Raw genomic sequence first — 17,045 nt, forward strand, 5'->3', positions numbered from 1 at the left:
CCAACAGTGGGATGAATGGGATCGGCTCCTGCTGTTACACCACGCGCTGCGGGGCCGGCTTGGAGCAGGGGGAGCGCCAGGGGGGCTCCCATGAGTGATGATGCTCTTCGTGGAGCTGCTCCCTGCATGGGAGCCAAGCGGAACGGGCAGGCTGCCCTCTCTTGGGAGAAGCCCAGCTCTGCAGCAGGGAGCTGGCTGCAGCTGGGGGGGTCCCATGGGTGCTCACTGGCAGAGTACCCTAATACAAGGGCTGCTGTGCCACGGCCGGCTCTGCCCCCAGCGCACGAGCGGTGCAGCGCCTCGTCCAGGGAGCCGACTGTGCCCCCAGGTCATCCCAGATCCCATTTCCCTCCCAGTGCAGCACGAGCACACACCGGGCCCATTGTCCGAACTCAGTTTCTGCAAGCCCCACTCATGCTCCCCACGTCCTCTCTGCTGTGGCACCAGAAAGCAGAAGCCAGCAGCAGAGGGGCAGCCCCACAGAGGAGCCTTTGCACGGCTTGAAAAGCAGCAGAGGCTCTGCAAACACAGTAATTTAATCCCAAACCATCCCAAATCGTGCAGTCACTTGGTGCTGTGGCTAGCACTCAGCTAGGAGCGCCGTCCTGCAGGAACTCCAGCAGCGATTTGCTTTTACACCAAACTGGAAGGCACAAGGACATCAGCGAGGCGCAGCGCAATCAGCTCACCGCATCCCCACTCATAACCTTGTGTCGGCTCCCCAGGAGCAAGGAAAAGCTCCCCACGTGCTGTTGCTCTTGGTTAAATAAGATATTAGCTTGCAGTTGTCACAAAAAGGAAGGCAGGTAAGTAAATCAGGGGAATAAAACCAAATCAAGGCTGCAGTGGCGCTGAAGGAGGTGCCCTCAGCACCTGCAGATTAGGAAGAACAAAGGGATTATTTTAAAGCTAAACACACAAAGTCACCTCTCTCGGGAAAGAGAAGCAGGAGAGATGTTAGAAGAACATTTCTACAGCGGCTCTGCACTGCTCTCAGCCATCACAGCTTGCTGGAATCGGGGCTTTTAAGCGCTGAGCACTGGTGCCCCCCCCAGAGAGCCCGCACAAACAGAGGCTCGACCCTGAGCACGGCTGCCCCGAGCGAGGCAGCAGCCAGCAGAGGGTACCAACAGGGCTCCGGGGGAGAGCTGCTGGAAAGGAGAAAAAAAAGCTTTATTTTTTAACCAACAATAAACAAGAGGAGTTCTTACAACTGTGTTTGGCGAGGGAAGGACAGAGGTTTATGTGGAAATCAGCAAACTTGTCTGTTGCCAACACAATTCTCCAGTGTTTCAATCCGCAATATATATATAAATACTTCAAAAGCCTCCAGGCTGAGTCCCACACTCTTGTTTACTCACAGCTCCTGTTTTTAACAGAGCTCAGTGACAAGGTACACCACCCTGCTGCGGGAGGCACGGGTGCCTGTAGTCCTTTCAGACCATCATGCAAAAGAAAAAGCGACCAGCAAGCAGGGTAATGCAAAATAATTGATTTTATTTAAAATAAAAAGCAAAACCACAATCATCCAAACAAGACAAGAGTATCCCAGCTCTGCTGGACGGGGTGATAAAAGCAGCTAATGGCAGTGGCAGGGCTCGGGGCCGACAGTGTGACTGTCAAAGGAATCGGGTAAGCTTTTTCCTTTCCCTTCATGAGGGGAATGCCAAAACCTTGCTGTTCCAATCAGCCCAACATTTCAGGCATTTCAGCTCTGATTCAATCAACAGTCTCGCTTCCTGCCCCGTGATGGCTGGGGATTCGGGGAGGAGAAGGGTCTGGGTTAGCTATGAAAGAGGTCGCTGTCTTCCTTCTAGGCGTGCGGGGAGGCTGAGGAGACGAACTGGAGCCAGCCTGAGCTCACTGGGAAGGGGAGGAAGGGGAGGAAGGGAGGGCAGTGCCCAGGCAGGGCAGCGCTTCCTCGGCATCGCCTGCTCCCGGAGCGCTTGTGCAGAGAGCAGGCGCTGGGTTCGATGTGCATGCTCACATCAACAGCTCCGTGGGGCTATGAGTTAATTTCCTCCTGAAATATCGGAGCAGACGAACCCGCGTTGGTGACCAGAGCTCACAAAGCCCTTAGGTTTTGCCAGGGCAGGCAGAACACTGGCACCAACACACAGCTTGGAGAGGAAGCCCACGGAACAAACCAGCACGTGGCTCTCTCAGGTTGGGCAGCAAGACAGCCCCCAGGGGAGGCTGACAGCCCCTGCTGGTGCTGCTCTGGGGCTCCGGGAAACGAGGGGCTCGCTGGGCCTGGGCACAGCCCGCAGCAGCCTGCTACATGCAGGGGCTCCACAGTACACAGACACTGGCGTTGAGGCATCAGAGCCACAGGAAGCACAGCACGGAGAGGTGAGAGCACAAAACTCACTCTCCACGGTCAGCCTCCCACAAGCAGGGCTCTAGGCACAAGAGAGTTGATTTTAACTCCGTGCCCAACACACGTGGCTTGGGAAGAGGGCCTGGAAGCACCCCCACCTTCCTGCAAGGCTAACTCCCTGCTAGGAATAACACACCCAGCCCGATTTAAAAGAAATCCTGATCTAGCAGGACCTCCTGGTTAGAGCAGGCCATGAAACGCCACCAGTTAAACCCCGGTGAGACAAAAAGCCTCATTCTGCCCCAGCTGACGTACCACAGAGCAATTCTGGAAGGGCCACCAGAGAACGCCCCAGGGCCAAAACTGCTGAACAACATCCCTGATGTTTTTTGCTAGGAAAAGCTAACGCCAGGTTAGGGAGCCTCAGCTTGCTCGGTATTTCTGGAACACTTCTTGTGGGAGGAGGATGTCAAAGCAGGTTACAGTTTATACATTTCAGCCTCACAACACCCCTGTGAGGTAGGTGTTTTCCTGTCTACAGAGACAAAGAGAGGCTCATCAGTCTGGTCGAGGCAAGAACCTTTAAGAGGAAGACCCAGAGGCCCCAGGAGCTGCAATTCCCTTGCTGCCTAGGCACACACAGCCTCATGGCATATCACAGAGTGCCTCGTGGAGCAGTCAGCACAGTGTTGCTGGTATCCTGATGCCTGCGGCCCGTTTCAAACACATTTCCTTGTGAGGGATGTCACGTGAACGCAGGCTGAGAACTGAAACGGTTTTATTCCACACCACAATGAGCTCACAGGCACGGAGGAATACTCTGCGCTCCCCCTCATCTTCCCGCTGTGCTTCTGGGGGAAGAGGCATGGGATTCCAGGCGTAGTGATCAGCCTTCCAAGCATGCTTCAGGTTTTAAGATGGCAAAGCTGAACCCAAAGCTGAACCATGCAGCCAAACAGCAGCAAGCTACTGCATGAGCCATCTTCCATACGTACTAACCATCAAGCCACCAAGGAGGGCAGGCAGCCTTGCTCAAACAGCAGGTGGTTGTTTAATAAGGGCTCACCTCACCAGGACAGAGCTGAGCGCTGAGCCTTCGCCTCCCGAGGCCACTATGTTCTTCCAAAAGGCAGCAGCTGAAGCCTGTTCTGTCTAGGAAGGACTAAATGGGTTGTGCAGGCTCCCAGGCTGTTCAACTGGGCAGGAAAAAAAAAAGGCAACCTTGGCCAGAAATGCTAAAAGTTTGGGAAGTAGTTTCCTGGAAGAATCTGCAGCACTGTATGGAGCGAGCATGCTCACCTATGTCTGGCTATCACAGGAAATTCAGGAGTCAGGACAGCTAAGGAATGCACCACTAAACCTTCACTCCCTCTGTTTTTTCATCACACTGCTCCGACATAACTGACTGGTACAGAAGTTTCAGAAACAGAGATCCTGATGAATGGAGTTAGGATTCCCTCGTACAACAGGATATGGCCCAGTCTCCAAGAAAGGAGAGAGCATTTAAATAGGAAGAGACAGGCTTGAAAACAAAACAAACACCCCAACAGAACAGACAAGCAATGTTCTGGCTTCCATCAAACCCAACGTGTGTAAGAAAGTCATAATTAAAGACTGCCAATCTGCTTCTTAATCCAGCTACCAGTGCCTGGGCCTTCATGATTAGTAAACGCGACCGTTTCTGCTTCCAGGTTTCCTCTCCTAAAGAAGGACGGCTGATGTGAGCTCCAATCCCACCTCCTGGGTCTCAGGAGAGCAGCCAAGGAAGCATCCCAAACAACAGCTGGCTTCTGGCTGCGCTGCTCAGATCGAGAAGGATCACCTCCTCACCTCCTTGCAGCATACCTCTGGCAAGACAGACCTCGCTGCTGACACTACCAGCACAAGCTCCTGCAAAAGAAATCAGCTCCAACAGATCCCTTGGGGATGAGCGCTTCACCTGGCATAACAGAAATGCACCTAACACAGACTTAAGCATCACATTGCATTTTTTTAAAAAGCATAAAACAACGTCCCCCCTCCCAGTCCTTTAAAATTGGCACTGCAAGGTCTGGAGATTTCTGAACCCATAGCCTCAAAGAAAAGCCGTTTATGTTTGTGAACTGCACTGGCCTGAACAATCCCACGGCCTTAAAACTGTTCAGTACTTAAAGCCCAACAACTGTTGTTACCACATAAGAGTCAGCCTGACTTTGTCAGTTGGTACCCAGTGCTAAACATCACACCTGCACCTAGAGGAGTGTAATTACCTGCAAACACTGACTTTTCTCCCTCGTTTTTGCTGTGCAAGAAACTCCAGGATTCTCCTGCTCCATCGAGCTTCCTATCACAAGGTGCCAGTGCATCTTTGTTACCACACAGAGCAGAAGTAAACCGCCTGCTGCTGGTTAGTGTGTCACACCTTTGATGCACGTGTGGAGGTAAGGGACACAAAAGATGCTTCAGGTAGGTGGCCACCTCCACGGAAGTTGCTTCAGCATTTGGAGCATCCGTACCACCTTCCTTTCCTGAAATTCTGGTGTGAGATCTGCCAGACATTCAGATGGGCCAGAAGGGCTGGTGTTCCTTTCCTCAAGTGTACAGGACAACATGTAAACATATGACAGTGTCAAAGCAAGGCAGGTTTCTAGGTTTACCTGCTGGTTTTAAAAAGAGTTCTTTAAAAACTGACCGTTGTCTTCCTCGCCAGTTACGTCAACCATTAAATACTCGGCGCGTCCTTACCCAAAGATGGGCTCTTAGTGCACTCACTTGGGGCGCGGAGGGGACAAAGCATTGCACAATAATGGAGGTGGGGAGTTCCCCTTTCAGTTAGTAAGGAGCCAACCTTCGACAGCACGTAATGAAGATGGATGTTTGGACTGAAGAGTGACAAACAAACGTAAGGACCGTGAGAAACAGGAGCAGAGGGGGGTAGAACAGAGCTGGCTGGCTGCTAACGGAGCTTCAATCGGCAGCTGCCTCTAGGCGGGTGCTGTTATCTCTCAGGGGTAACTGCGGCCTCCACAAGATTCCCTAATCCTGTCAAAAAAAGGTACAACTGCCTGTCATCAACTATAGCATTTCCCCTCATACCAGGGCACAAGATCACAGCATGCAGGTTAATTGTATGATTTTACTTCCCCCATGATGGTACAGACTAGGTAAGATTCTGTGCTTGAAACTGTTTCTGTTAACTGATCTGTCACACAGCTGGAGCAGAAATCCCACCCATCCTCACAGAGAGGAACAATCAACATTCAGGAAGAATGAAACCCAGAAAAAGGAGGTTCTAGGCAAGGTGCTAATTTTTAGTACTTAAGATAATCAAAATGTGAAGGGCAAAGAACAGAAGAACACACAGGACTTTCAGCAGAGCAGATCTGCACGCATGGTCTGCTTTTGCAGCTTTATTTAAAGCAGGGGCTGCATTATGATTTGTTATCACCTGCTGCTTGTTCCCTGCCTGAAATCACAACTGTCTGCTGAAATGGGATTTGACAGTGCTGTGACAAATTATTAAAACCTCTAGGGGAAAATAAGCAGTCAGCACAGCTCACTCCAACTGTTTAAGGATACTCTGCACTTTAACTCAATTGTATCCAGCTACGAGCAACTCCTGAAAACAAGAGATCAAAATATCCCAGCCAGAGAAGTGGCAACACAGACAGGAGCAACCAGGTCTTTCGGCAGTACCTGGCCTAATAGGTAGGGTGTAAGGCTGAGAATCTGGACTTTCACTGATAAATTACTTTTGCACACCCTCTCTAGCAGACCACGCACTAAGTCACCACAGCACTTGTACCCGTGCCAAACCTGGAACATCCAACAGCTCAGGAACTAGACAGCACCCTAGTGCAGGCAGGCAGCTATTGCAGGAGCACTGGTTACCCAAACCACCAGGAGTTAGTTTGCTTCAGAATTTTGGCAAGCTTCTCTTGTATGAGGAAAAATGCTTAATTTAGCAAAGACTTGATGTTTGTTCACCCCTGCAGTATATTCAGTTTCCTACTGTTTCTCTGTTTTTAGCCTGACAACTCAGAACTTCCTCATTAATTTCACCCCCCAGCAATTATCTATTCTTGGTTCTGCAGTGTTAGTATTCCCTCCATCCATCTTGACTGATGAGAAGCCTGCTTTTTTTTTTTTTGAACAGGTAAACACAGACATCAGTGATTTTGGATGAATTCTGCCTTTAACAGATAAAAGAGTGCACCAAACTGAAGTAATCCAGGCCACAATGAAAGAAGAGACACCATGCAACTACTTGAAGGTTTTCTGTTTGGACAGCAAGACATCTGAAACAGAGTCTGGCCTGACCGTTCCATAACTGTTCACTCATTATTTGTGCTCTGGAGGGAGCAATTAAAATACCCCACCTCTCTGATTAAAAAATATGCTTTCTCTATTAAAAAGACAACTAGGAAAAGTAATAAAACTGTTTATTAAATAATGTAGAAAATTCATTTTCTTTTTAAAAACACCAAGAATCTTAGTTTTCAGTTTGGAGCAACTTCATGGAAGGAGGGTATCACCCCAAGCCAACAGTGTCACACCCCCTAAGAATCCCCTTGCTCTCCACCCCTCTACTCAGCTCAGGACTTGTCCTATCCTACTGACAGCTCTGCCCTGCATTGTCTTTTGCTTGTTTAAAAGAAAAACAGTTGCCATCGGGTCACCTGGAGGAGCTGCGCTCTTTGCTGACACAGTCGTCTTGGGAAGTCGTGTCACCGTTACCCATCATACTGCACGTTCGCCTCTTTTTCCTCCGGTGCATCATGCCCTCTGTCTCAGAGCCAGAGTCACACTGAAATACGAAGAGATGACCAGAATTCAGAGAAACCTGGTAAAACGTTTGTGCTATGGAATTCAGCACACGAGCTGCCTCAGCAACCCAGAATAATGAATATTCAAAGACCAGTCTAGATTAAACACATGAAATCAATTTTAAATTTAGTGATCAAAACCCAGAAACTGGCACATTCTTAGATTTGGTCGTTGGCTAATGCAGCTTGGTGGCAAGACAACTGATGCATTCAGTTTGGCTCCTAGAAGAATCTAATCATCTAAGAGCAGATTCAGCACTTTCCGACAAGTTTATGCCACTACAGCGAAGAGACTAACCGATAGTCTTCTGGACCTCAATCCCCCTTCCCATTTGAAAGGCATCCAGTTTGCTGCCATTTTATACAAGCATGGCTTAGCAAAATATGTGACAGATTTATATATTAGAGAAGCACAAATCAAAGAAACCAAATTCATTTCCCAACACAAGGATGGGCTTCAGCAAACAGAACCTGGGAGCACAGATTCTTCCACAGTTTTTTTAGTTGCTTTCTAAAAAATTCTTCCATAAGATGTGAATCTTAGGATGTGGATTATGATTCAAGATAACACATGATCAGGTACGTAAATAACCAACTGCAGAATACGGATTACCTACTATAGTTAAAAAAAAAAATAATCAAACCCATTACCTCCGAATCAGAGTCGGAGGAGCTAGAACTTGAGGAACTGGACGAATCACTAGAGCTGTCAGAAGCAATACCAGTAGATTCCTGGAGATCAACCGAATCAGCCAAGGCTGCCAAGTCAGGATGCTCCTGCTTTAAGATCCTAAACACAGTTCAAACATCAGCATTAACCCTTGAACAATAACAATTTTGCTTCTCTGTTTTAGAGAACACAAAAAGAGAGTTACTAACTCTCTTACCTGTACCACTTCCTTGACAGCTTGGGTCTCCCTCTTACTGTCTTGTGCCACACCACGGGGAAGTTGGTGCAGCTGGCAAAGTTCTGCGTGATGGCAATTGTCGTGTCGAGATTGAGAACCACGTGCCACCAGCCCCCTGTAAACACAACACCAGTGACCACTTCTGGCTACGCAGCAGAAAGCACGCTGGAGAACAGCCACGCATCTTTTGCCCCACAGGAAATTAGACCTCATCTCCTGAGCCCAGGTGAGTTTGCCACAGGGTCTTCTGTCCTCAGTCTTATTTCAGGATTCATTTCAATCCTCTGCAGGTTCTTATTATGGAAGGCTGCACAATGCTCTGAGCAAGTCATCCAGCTCGTGAACAGTACTTAAGATCTGACTTGACAGCAACACACTGGCTGCTGACAGTGTATTTAATAGCAAGAGCCATTGTAACCCAGACAGCACAGAGATCCTCTCTGTTAAGCTAGGGAACACTTTCCATGCTGAATTAGTAAGGTTCTTATGATCACAGACCAACCTTTCATTTAAAAATAGATGCAAATTGGTTCCCCATACAGAATAAAAATAGGCAGCAATGTTCCTACACCCCACTTATAACCTCATAAAAAGACTATGGTTTAATGGAAACCGACAGCTACAAAATCCTAACAGAAGGTACACCGAGGAGTCGCTAATAAGTGCCAAGACAATCACAAGGCACCCTTCAAACATGAAGTCAGCTATTAGAGCCGAGCAGGGTGGATAGATGCTATGTGGCATGCTGCACAGAAACAATGCAAGATTTAGGGGTTGGAAGCTAGGCGCTGAACTCACCCACTCTATCCACTAGCCACCTCACCTCCCAGTTAGTGGGGACACACTGCACAGCCACCCTCCAGGAACAGCATCCTTATCAGATCTTTCTTTAGCTTTTGATTTCAAACTCCAGATTAAGCATAACCACAGAGAAGTGGGCGGAATGCGTCAGTGACTTCAAGTTCTTTTCCCACAGCCAAGAAAAACACATACGCAGTCAGCCTACCCAGGCTACAAAATTCACTAATGAATTTGGTACAGTGTGTATAAACTCAAATATTTTTTTGTCTGAGCGTTACTAATACTCAAACAGCTCTATTCTTTTATGCTTCCTTCTCTTCTTATTTATGTAATTTAGTTCAGGATCACATTCCTATGATTCTGTAACTCGATTCCCATTTGGTTTGCCATCTGTACCACATGCAATCCTATGCTACAGCCCATTCATATGTCAAGACATTCAGAAAACCACTGAATGGTCTCAAAGAGGGCCTCACAATATACAGTCCTCTCTTTCCTAAGAGATGAACCACAAAATAATCTGAAATATTCTCTTTATCTCTATTATTCATGTTAAAAACATGCTTTTCTCTGCCAGATTCACCTACCAGAGATACTGTACGTACCTGGTACAAAGACTGTCTCGCCTGGTTTCTGTAAGATTTCCAAGGGTTTGAACTCAGGGGGCCAGGTGGGGAGCTGTGTCCTGGGATAGATGACGTTGAACCACGTGATAGCTTCATCCTGCTGGTTCCCTCCCTCCTCTCGCGTCACTTTGATCAGCTCTCTGGGGGTGCTGGTGGGGAACAGGCACCAACGCTTGTGTCCCTGGACTAAGGCATTCCACGCGCTAGTTCCCAAGGGGTCGATGTGAATTCCTGTGCCGGACCGAGGCGGGCCCATCACAAACCACCTGCATGGAGAGGAAGAAAAAATCCTTTAGTCGGAAAGCAAGTTGCTGCCTTCTCTTTTCCTCACATTTCAACAGGACAGGCATTTACAGCTGTTAAGTTCTCATATCAGTTACCTCGATTGCTTTCTTCATTTACCTTCTTGAGATTGTTAGGCTCAGGCTACAGCAAATGATATGACACGGGTTTAAGCTAAGAACCAAAATGAATCAGGACAGGAAGGTCTCTAGGCCAAGACAGTAGATAGCTTCGTAACACAAAATACAGCTATGAAACGTAAGTAGTTCTTCAAGAAAATACACACTGGCCTCAAGGTTTAAGCCTTCATGTTTTTGCAGCAATGTTTATGAACGTGATTAAGTCACAACAGCCCGCATCAGGGTTCTTGCTATGCAGGAGGATGCTCCTAAGCCTATTTTTCTAAAATTTGCTACTCATAAATAGATCCAGAACTACAGAACAATGAGGAACAAACAAAAAGGGACACAAATAAAGAGGAGAGTGAAGTTACGCAACCCAGGCCTGCCTCTGTGCCTTCTGTTCATGTACAAAAGGCTTTTTATTCCTATATTTAACTCGCTGGGGCTTATTCTTTTGTGGCAATTCAGGATTTGGTGTGTATATTCTCACTTCCAATTTGCAAAGCTTGTTTCTCCCTATGATGAAGTTTAGCTGCTACAGATATTTAACAGCAGCAGCACCTCCAATCGCTGCGTAACAGAACAGTAAGACCTACTATACCAGATAAACCAGGGTAAGCCAGGTAATTTATTACCACACAGCAGGAGGAAGAAATGGCAGTAGCTGTTTAGAGGGGAGAAACTACAAAACCATGGATCTGAGTCTTCTTCCACTAAGACCCCTCCACTGGGTGGCTGACAGGCACTGATACTGAGCAAGAGGAGCTAAAATGTTCAAAAAATACCACCAGTCACAGAACTCTCCATCTCCCTTCCCAATCCAGGTAGAAATTCAGTTGGTCTCTAAGCACTGTTTGCTAGCACCGACTATAGGACTAAGTTTTGTTAGCACACTGGGTACTTCCTGCTTCATGAAAGCACCATAAAAAACAGGTCGTTTGTCACTTCTCTTGTCAGAATTTACAGAGGGAAGGCCTTAAAATTCTTCCTTAGCAACACTCTCACTTACCAGCATCTTTCTGCAGGAATTTAGTTTATGATGAACATAACCCAGTTGGCCACACCAAATTTACCATTAAAAACTTCAAGGCCTGTAACGTCAACTTAAAACAAATGACAGCAGCATCATAAAAATCCCCCGAAACAAAACAGCTACTTCAGGGAACAGCTTCCAAGAATTACTGCCCTTATTTTAAGGAGGAACAACTCCAGTGAAGATGGTCTAAAAGGCATGAGTTCTTATTTAAGACCTGTACACTACCACGCCTCTCAGCCCAGAAGTCAATCTGTAGAGCGCATGTCTTGATCACACGGTTGGAAAGCATCACTTCTGGTTGATTTTTCCCTTGTGGCACTGAACTACTGAATAATCTTCAACCATTTTTGCACCTAGACAAAACTTCTACCCCCGGGAGGCATCAGGTGTGCTCTACTGCATCACTCGTCTCAAAAAAGTGAGACCAAACTCACATTTTCCAGAGCAAGGTGCAAGAATTACAAATGCTAAGCTCACAAGCAACGAGATCAGCACGTGCCTGTAGGTGGGGAGGACATGGGGTAAGAAATATCAGTGTGAGTCACAGCTAGGTTACCTGGTTTATCTCTAGGTCTGATAAACCATTCCCTGTCCTGTCAGAGCATTCAGTTACTGCTGGAGACTACACCCGCCCTGCTTTCGCATCTGATCCCAGCAGCAGATGCCCTAAGCTCATGATAAAAGGTTTGGTTACAACTCTGTAAAGACACCTGCTCTTAAACAGAACTGGTTTCACACTTCACTCCTGGAAAAGCACAACTGAACTATTACTTCTACTATTATTCATTACTTGTTCTATTATATTTAAAGAACAAAAAACCATCCACATCAGAGCCTCGTGTCATTCAAAGGGCAAGGCTTTCTCTGACAATTATAACGTGGCTATAAAGGCTTTAATTACTTGGGAACGTTCAGCTTATTCTATGCTATGAAGCACTACATTAATGCAAATGGCGATTACTTGAGCATCTACTAGCCAAAATACCAGGTTGCTGCACCTGGCTTCAGGAATCAAGTGCCAACTCCACTGTCTTCAAACCAGATGCAAAAAGAGATGGGAAAATATTGTCCTGTATCCCCTGAAGGGGAGCTAAGAGCCAGCCTCCACACTTACTAATCTAGCTTAAGATCTTTACCTTGAAAGGACTGACTCATAATTAAACCAATTCCCACACTGCACTTGAGCCACTGCAGCAAGGCCCAGGAGCTAGTCCTGAGGTACCTGAAAATGCGAAGGCCAGAAGGGAATGTCACACGCAGCAAGAAAGGAATCTTCATAGCTTTCGGGAGCTATGTCCCTATTTATTTAAATCACACAAGTGAGGTAAACTAATTAAAAAAAAAAAAAATAATTACACCGGTGACAGGGCCAGAAGTCTCAACATACAAATCAGCTCTTCCTTTCTTCTGGGTTCCAGGCACGTGCTCATTTCAGAACAGCTGATATAAAACTATGATTGCTTGATTCAAAAGAAAGTGGTACCCATGTGGGAATAACTAATGATGGGGAAAACACCTACTTGTATGTTGGTGTCTCTGTACCATACACACCTGTACGGAGGCCTTCGTTTCTCCCCTGCATACTGGAACAGGTCATCAGTGAAGAACTTGGGCACTTTGTAGTCCTCCAGGAGTTTCCTGCGCTTGGGATGCTCTCCGTAACTGCTGTCGAATATGTACAGCGGGCTGTCGTCGCGCGTGGTCTCCATGTACTCTATGTAGTATTTCATCTTCATCTTCACAGAATACCCGTCGTTGTCCTCCCCGCATTTGAACTTCTGGTTCCTGTACTTGCGTTTCAGCCGTTCCAGAGTCCACTTCTCCTGGGCAGACCAGCCCACCTGAGCGTTCAGCAGGACTACGGGCTTGTAAGGCTTTTCGTAACGCTCCACGAATTCTTCCACCGTTAACTGGAGCGCATCTGCCCTCTCCACGTTATCCTGGGGAGCCGAGAGGGGAACACGGAGAATACAGAAGGTTGGGACAGCCTTTAACATCCCCGAGCTGCGCTCTCTGCATCGGCGCGGAGGCGCTCACACTCCGTACCACGCACCACGAGGACATCGAGCTGCCTGTGCGTTATTTTAAGCTCCTGGAGGCTGCAGCCCTGCTCTCCGTGCCCAGTGGTAACACCAGCGGGCTGAGGCAGCGTTTGGCACCAGTCCCCAGCACGGTAACTCCCTGCCCTCTGGGCTGACAGACCCTCACCCTATTTCAGGGCTCATTGCTCCCTCCTCGCCCCCTCTCCCGCTGCTCCCCGAGGGAAGGAAGGAGAGAGGAATTGGGGAAGGACAGAGCACACGTGCTCCCCCTCGAGCTTCCACGGCCAGCACATCCCAAGGGCAGCTCTGAGGCAGCTCCAGCCTCTGGTACAGGGAGTTCCTGGGCTCCCAGTGCTTCCCCAGCCCCCAGCTTCCCCTCAGCCTTCCCTCCACCCCCAATTCCTTTCAGGGCCCCACTACTCCCCTCGAGCACCCCGTTCCCCTCAGCCTCCTCCCACCCCCTTCAGCCCCCCCCAATTCCTTTCAGAACTCCCTCACTCCCCCCCCTTCCCCTCAGAACCCCCCGCTTCCCTTTGAGAACCCCCCCATTTCCCCCCATTCCCCTCAGGACCTCCCTGGTTTCCTCCCATTCCCTTCAGGACCCCTCCATGCTTTTTTCATGTCCCCTTATCCATCAGCCTCCCCCTTTTCCCTCAGGACCCCCCTCCCGCTCCTTTCGGTGCCCCTTTCACCCCCCCCCCCCATTTCCCCTCAGAGCTTCCTTATTCCCTTCAGCCTCCCGCCCCCCAAATCGCCTCAGGAACCCCCCAATCCCCTCAGGACCCCCTCACCCTCTTCAGGACCCCCTCAGCCCCCCCCATTCCCCTCAGGACCCCAACATCCCACTCAGAGCTGCCCCCCCATACCCCTCAGAACCCCCCTCAATCCCCTCAGGACCCCCTCCAGCCCCCGAATTCCCCCTATTCCCGCCCCCCATTCCCCTCAGGACCCCCCCCAATCCCCTTCAGATCCCTTTCACACCCCCAATCCCCTCACAGCTCCCCTAATCCCCTCAGAGCTGCCCCCCAACCCCCTCAGGACCCCCTCCCAGCCCCCCATTCCCCTTAGAACCTCCCTCAATCCCCTCAGGATCCCCCTCACCCCCTTCAGGACCCCGTTTCCTCCCCCAAAATCCCCTCAGGACCCCCCCAGATCCCCTCAGGCCCCCCCTCACCTTGCAGGCGGCGGGGCTGAGCGGGAAGGTCTCGCAGTAGTTGTGCCGGGTCCAATCGAGCGAATCCTTCAGCTCGGGCCGGGCGCTGCGCTTCGCCTCGCGGATCCGCTTCTTGCTCTTGTGGTTCATGGTCAGCACCTGAGGGGGTCCCCGAAACCCCCCCCAGCCCCCCCCTCACGGTGCGCGCGGCCCGGCCCCGCCCGCACCTTCCAGAAATTTCACCCCCCGGCCGCCGCCGAGAGCCCGCCCCCGCCGCGCTCCCATTGGCCAGCGCCGCCGCCGGCTTCCGCCACGCCTCGCCCGCTGATTGGGCGGAGAGGGGGAGGGAGGGGAAAGAGGCGCGGCGGCCATCTTGGGAAGGGCGGTGCTGGCGGCGGGCGGGAGGGGAGAGGAGAGGAGGCGGCCTAGCAGGGCACGCCCGGAGCGGGGAGGGCCTCCCGCTTCGCCGCTTCCCCTCGCCTCCCCTTCAGCCTCCCGGGGCCAGCCGGCCGCTCGGCGGGACCGTACGGGCTGAGGCCACACTGCGGCCTAGCGCCGGGCTTCGCGGAGGCGAAGCCATCCCGGCGGCGCTCCGCGTGAGGCAACAACCTGGCAAGGCTCTCATTGGCCAGCGGCTCCCGCTGCCGTGACGTGGCGGCGGCCGATTGGGCGAGGCCATGGCGGAGCCGCGGCGGTTCCGGTTCGCGGAGGAGGGGGGCGGGCGGCGGGAGGCGCTGACGCTGCGCGTGCCCGAGGTACGGGGGGGGGGGGGAAGGGACCCGGGGGGGGGATTCGGGGGAGTCCCGGTTGCAGCGCGGTCGTGTTGCAGGTTCCCGACCGCCGCTACGGCCTCTACGTCTGGCCCTGCGCCGCCGTGCTCGCACAGTTCGTCTGGTCCCGGCGGGGAGCGCTGCCCGGCCGCAGGGTGCTGGAGGTAACGGGGGAACGGAGCGGGGGGGGGGCACCCCGGGTGGGGGCGGGCTGTGAAAAGCCTGAGAATTCCTGAAAAATGGGCCTCGTGCGATGCTTTGCTTCACAGGCAGGGCAGGGCAGCCCTCCTGCAGCTCCTAGAGCCACACTTCTGCAATTAATTGCTTAATTAATTGCTTAATTGATCAACTGCTTAATTAATTAATTGGTAAATTGGTAATTGGTAAATTAATTAATTGGTAAATTAATTAAGTTAAACAGCTACTCAGACAAGCCCCCAAGCAGTTACCCCTCAGGTTACTGCTCTCTCCCCCTGGGGAGCATCTTCCCTGAGCCGCAGGGTGTGAGGGGCTGTGGGGCAGCAGGACGCCCCGCCACCACCCTTCCCCCTCCTACATTCCCCCTCGTTCACAGAATCCCTCACGGAACCCCTCTCCTTCCCCTCTCCTTCCAGCTCGGAGCAGGCGTGAGCCTCCCCGGAATAGTGGCTGCCAAGTGTGGGGCCGAGGTGCTGCTGTCGGACAGCGAGGAGCTGCCCCAGTGCCTGGAGAACTGCCGGCGGAGCTGCCTGATGAACGCCCTGCCCCACGTACCCGTTCTAGGCATCACCTGGGGGAGGATGTCTCCCCAGCTGCTCTCTCTGCCTCCTGTAGATGTTATTTTAGGGTCTGATGTCTTTTTTGACCCAAAAGGTAGGGTGACATTCTCAGGTGGCTTTGGTTTGGGACAAACTGCAAGGACTTCTTTCCAAACACTGTCAAAAAAAATCAAATGACAGATTTTTACAGGGATACTGTAAATGAACTCGTTATTCTTGGGGTAAGTAATATGAAACTATCATAAATACTACTGGAAGATAAATTATCAGAAAATTGGAATAATTAGCTAACTGCTCAAGGCCATCCTTCTCAAATTTCTCCTACAGATGCACTTTACATTGATTTTCAACCACTGTTTCATATAAGCAGACGTTTAACTACTCTATGAATCTGGAGACTAATGAAGACTGCTTTATCTCCTCCCAACTATGCAGACTTTGAAGATATTTTAACTACAGTTTACTTCTTGCTGGAAAAGAATCCACAAGCTCAGTTCTGGACTACTTACCAAGTCCGAAGGTAAGCATTTTTGTACGTGTAGGACTGAGAACTTTAATCCTGCCTCAGCTCGTTTACATCACCAGAGAATGCCAACTTCTCAGAGGCACAACTGCACTGATTCCAAAGGCTAAGCTGCTCTCAGACTGTGAATCGGGTTGGTATTAGCCAAATAAATCCTGGGAGCATCAGAGAAAAGCAGCTGACCCCAAGTTTATTGTCGAATAGAGAACGGTAAACAAACTCAGTGTTGGGGCATCGTATTTAACTTTGGTGACAGCCTCCTCTAATCCCTGCCGAAGTTCCCCACTCGGGTTGTGTTTTCATGCATTGATGTTCCCTCCCCTCAGTGCTGACTGGTCTATCGAGGCTTTGCTCTACAAGTGGAAGCTGAAGAACACCCCCATTCCGTTACATTCCTTTGGTGCAGACAAAGAGCACCTGGCCGGCTCTTCTCTACCAGGCAGACATACAATTGAAATGATGATCATCTCACTGGCAACATCAGATGGTACTTAAGTTTATTCCACTTGTTGGTTCCAATACAAGATGATATTTAACTTTTACTTTAGCATGGATCTGCAGAGAACAGTCTGATTTACAGCAAACCTCATGCGTATTTTTTTGGGAAGCAGACCCCCCCCCCCTTAGCAGTACTTAAAACATGCATTGTAAAAATAAAGCTGTTCATTTGTTTAACTATGGCTTTTGAGAAATTTGTCCTCCTTCCCAAAGACCATGTAATAATAGTTCAAAAGACTCAATTCCATTATGTAAGCCACTACACAACATAGCTTAACAACCTGACAATCCACAAGATCCAACTTAAATTCACAACTTCAGCTATGAAGAAAGGTTAACCGCACTCTTTCAAGATAAAAAAATATCCCCTTAGGATCGGTTGCCCAGGACTGAAGCTCTTT

The 17,045-nt window shown here is 49.9% G+C and overlaps 2 protein-coding genes across 3 annotated transcripts; one reads left to right on the forward strand and one right to left on the reverse strand.

The window, feature by feature from the left end:
• Positions 1-1,477: 1,477 nt before the first annotated feature.
• On the reverse strand, positions 1,478-14,369 carry JMJD6 (jumonji domain containing 6, arginine demethylase and lysine hydroxylase). Its single transcript, XM_068655092.1, has 7 exons — positions 14,117-14,369; positions 12,452-12,840; positions 9,440-9,726; positions 8,013-8,148; positions 7,777-7,915; positions 6,979-7,106; positions 1,478-5,341 (listed from the first exon to the last, which is right to left on the reverse strand). The coding sequence occupies exons 1-7, from the start codon at positions 14,243-14,245 to the stop codon at positions 5,305-5,307; spliced, it is 1,245 nt and encodes a 414-aa protein (XP_068511193.1). The 5' UTR covers positions 14,246-14,369; the 3' UTR covers positions 1,478-5,304.
• Positions 14,370-14,477: 108 nt separating this feature from the next.
• METTL23 (methyltransferase 23, arginine) lies at positions 14,478-16,821 on the forward strand. Of its 2 annotated transcripts, XM_068655093.1 has the most exons (5): positions 14,478-14,850; positions 14,925-15,029; positions 15,480-15,717; positions 16,059-16,143; positions 16,473-16,821. In XM_068655093.1, exons 1-5 carry the CDS (start codon positions 14,773-14,775, stop codon positions 16,639-16,641), a joined length of 675 nt encoding a protein of 224 aa, XP_068511194.1. In that variant the 5' UTR covers positions 14,478-14,772; the 3' UTR covers positions 16,642-16,821. The 2 variants fall into 2 exon arrangements, with proteins under 2 accessions (XP_068511194.1, XP_068511196.1); XM_068655095.1 differs by lacking the exon at positions 14,925-15,029.
• The last annotated feature ends 224 nt before the right edge of the window (positions 16,822-17,045 follow it).

The sequence above is a fragment of the Anas acuta genome, chromosome 18 (assembly GCF_963932015.1).
Source record: "Anas acuta chromosome 18, bAnaAcu1.1, whole genome shotgun sequence".
Taxonomy (NCBI): Eukaryota; Metazoa; Chordata; class Aves; order Anseriformes; family Anatidae; genus Anas; species Anas acuta.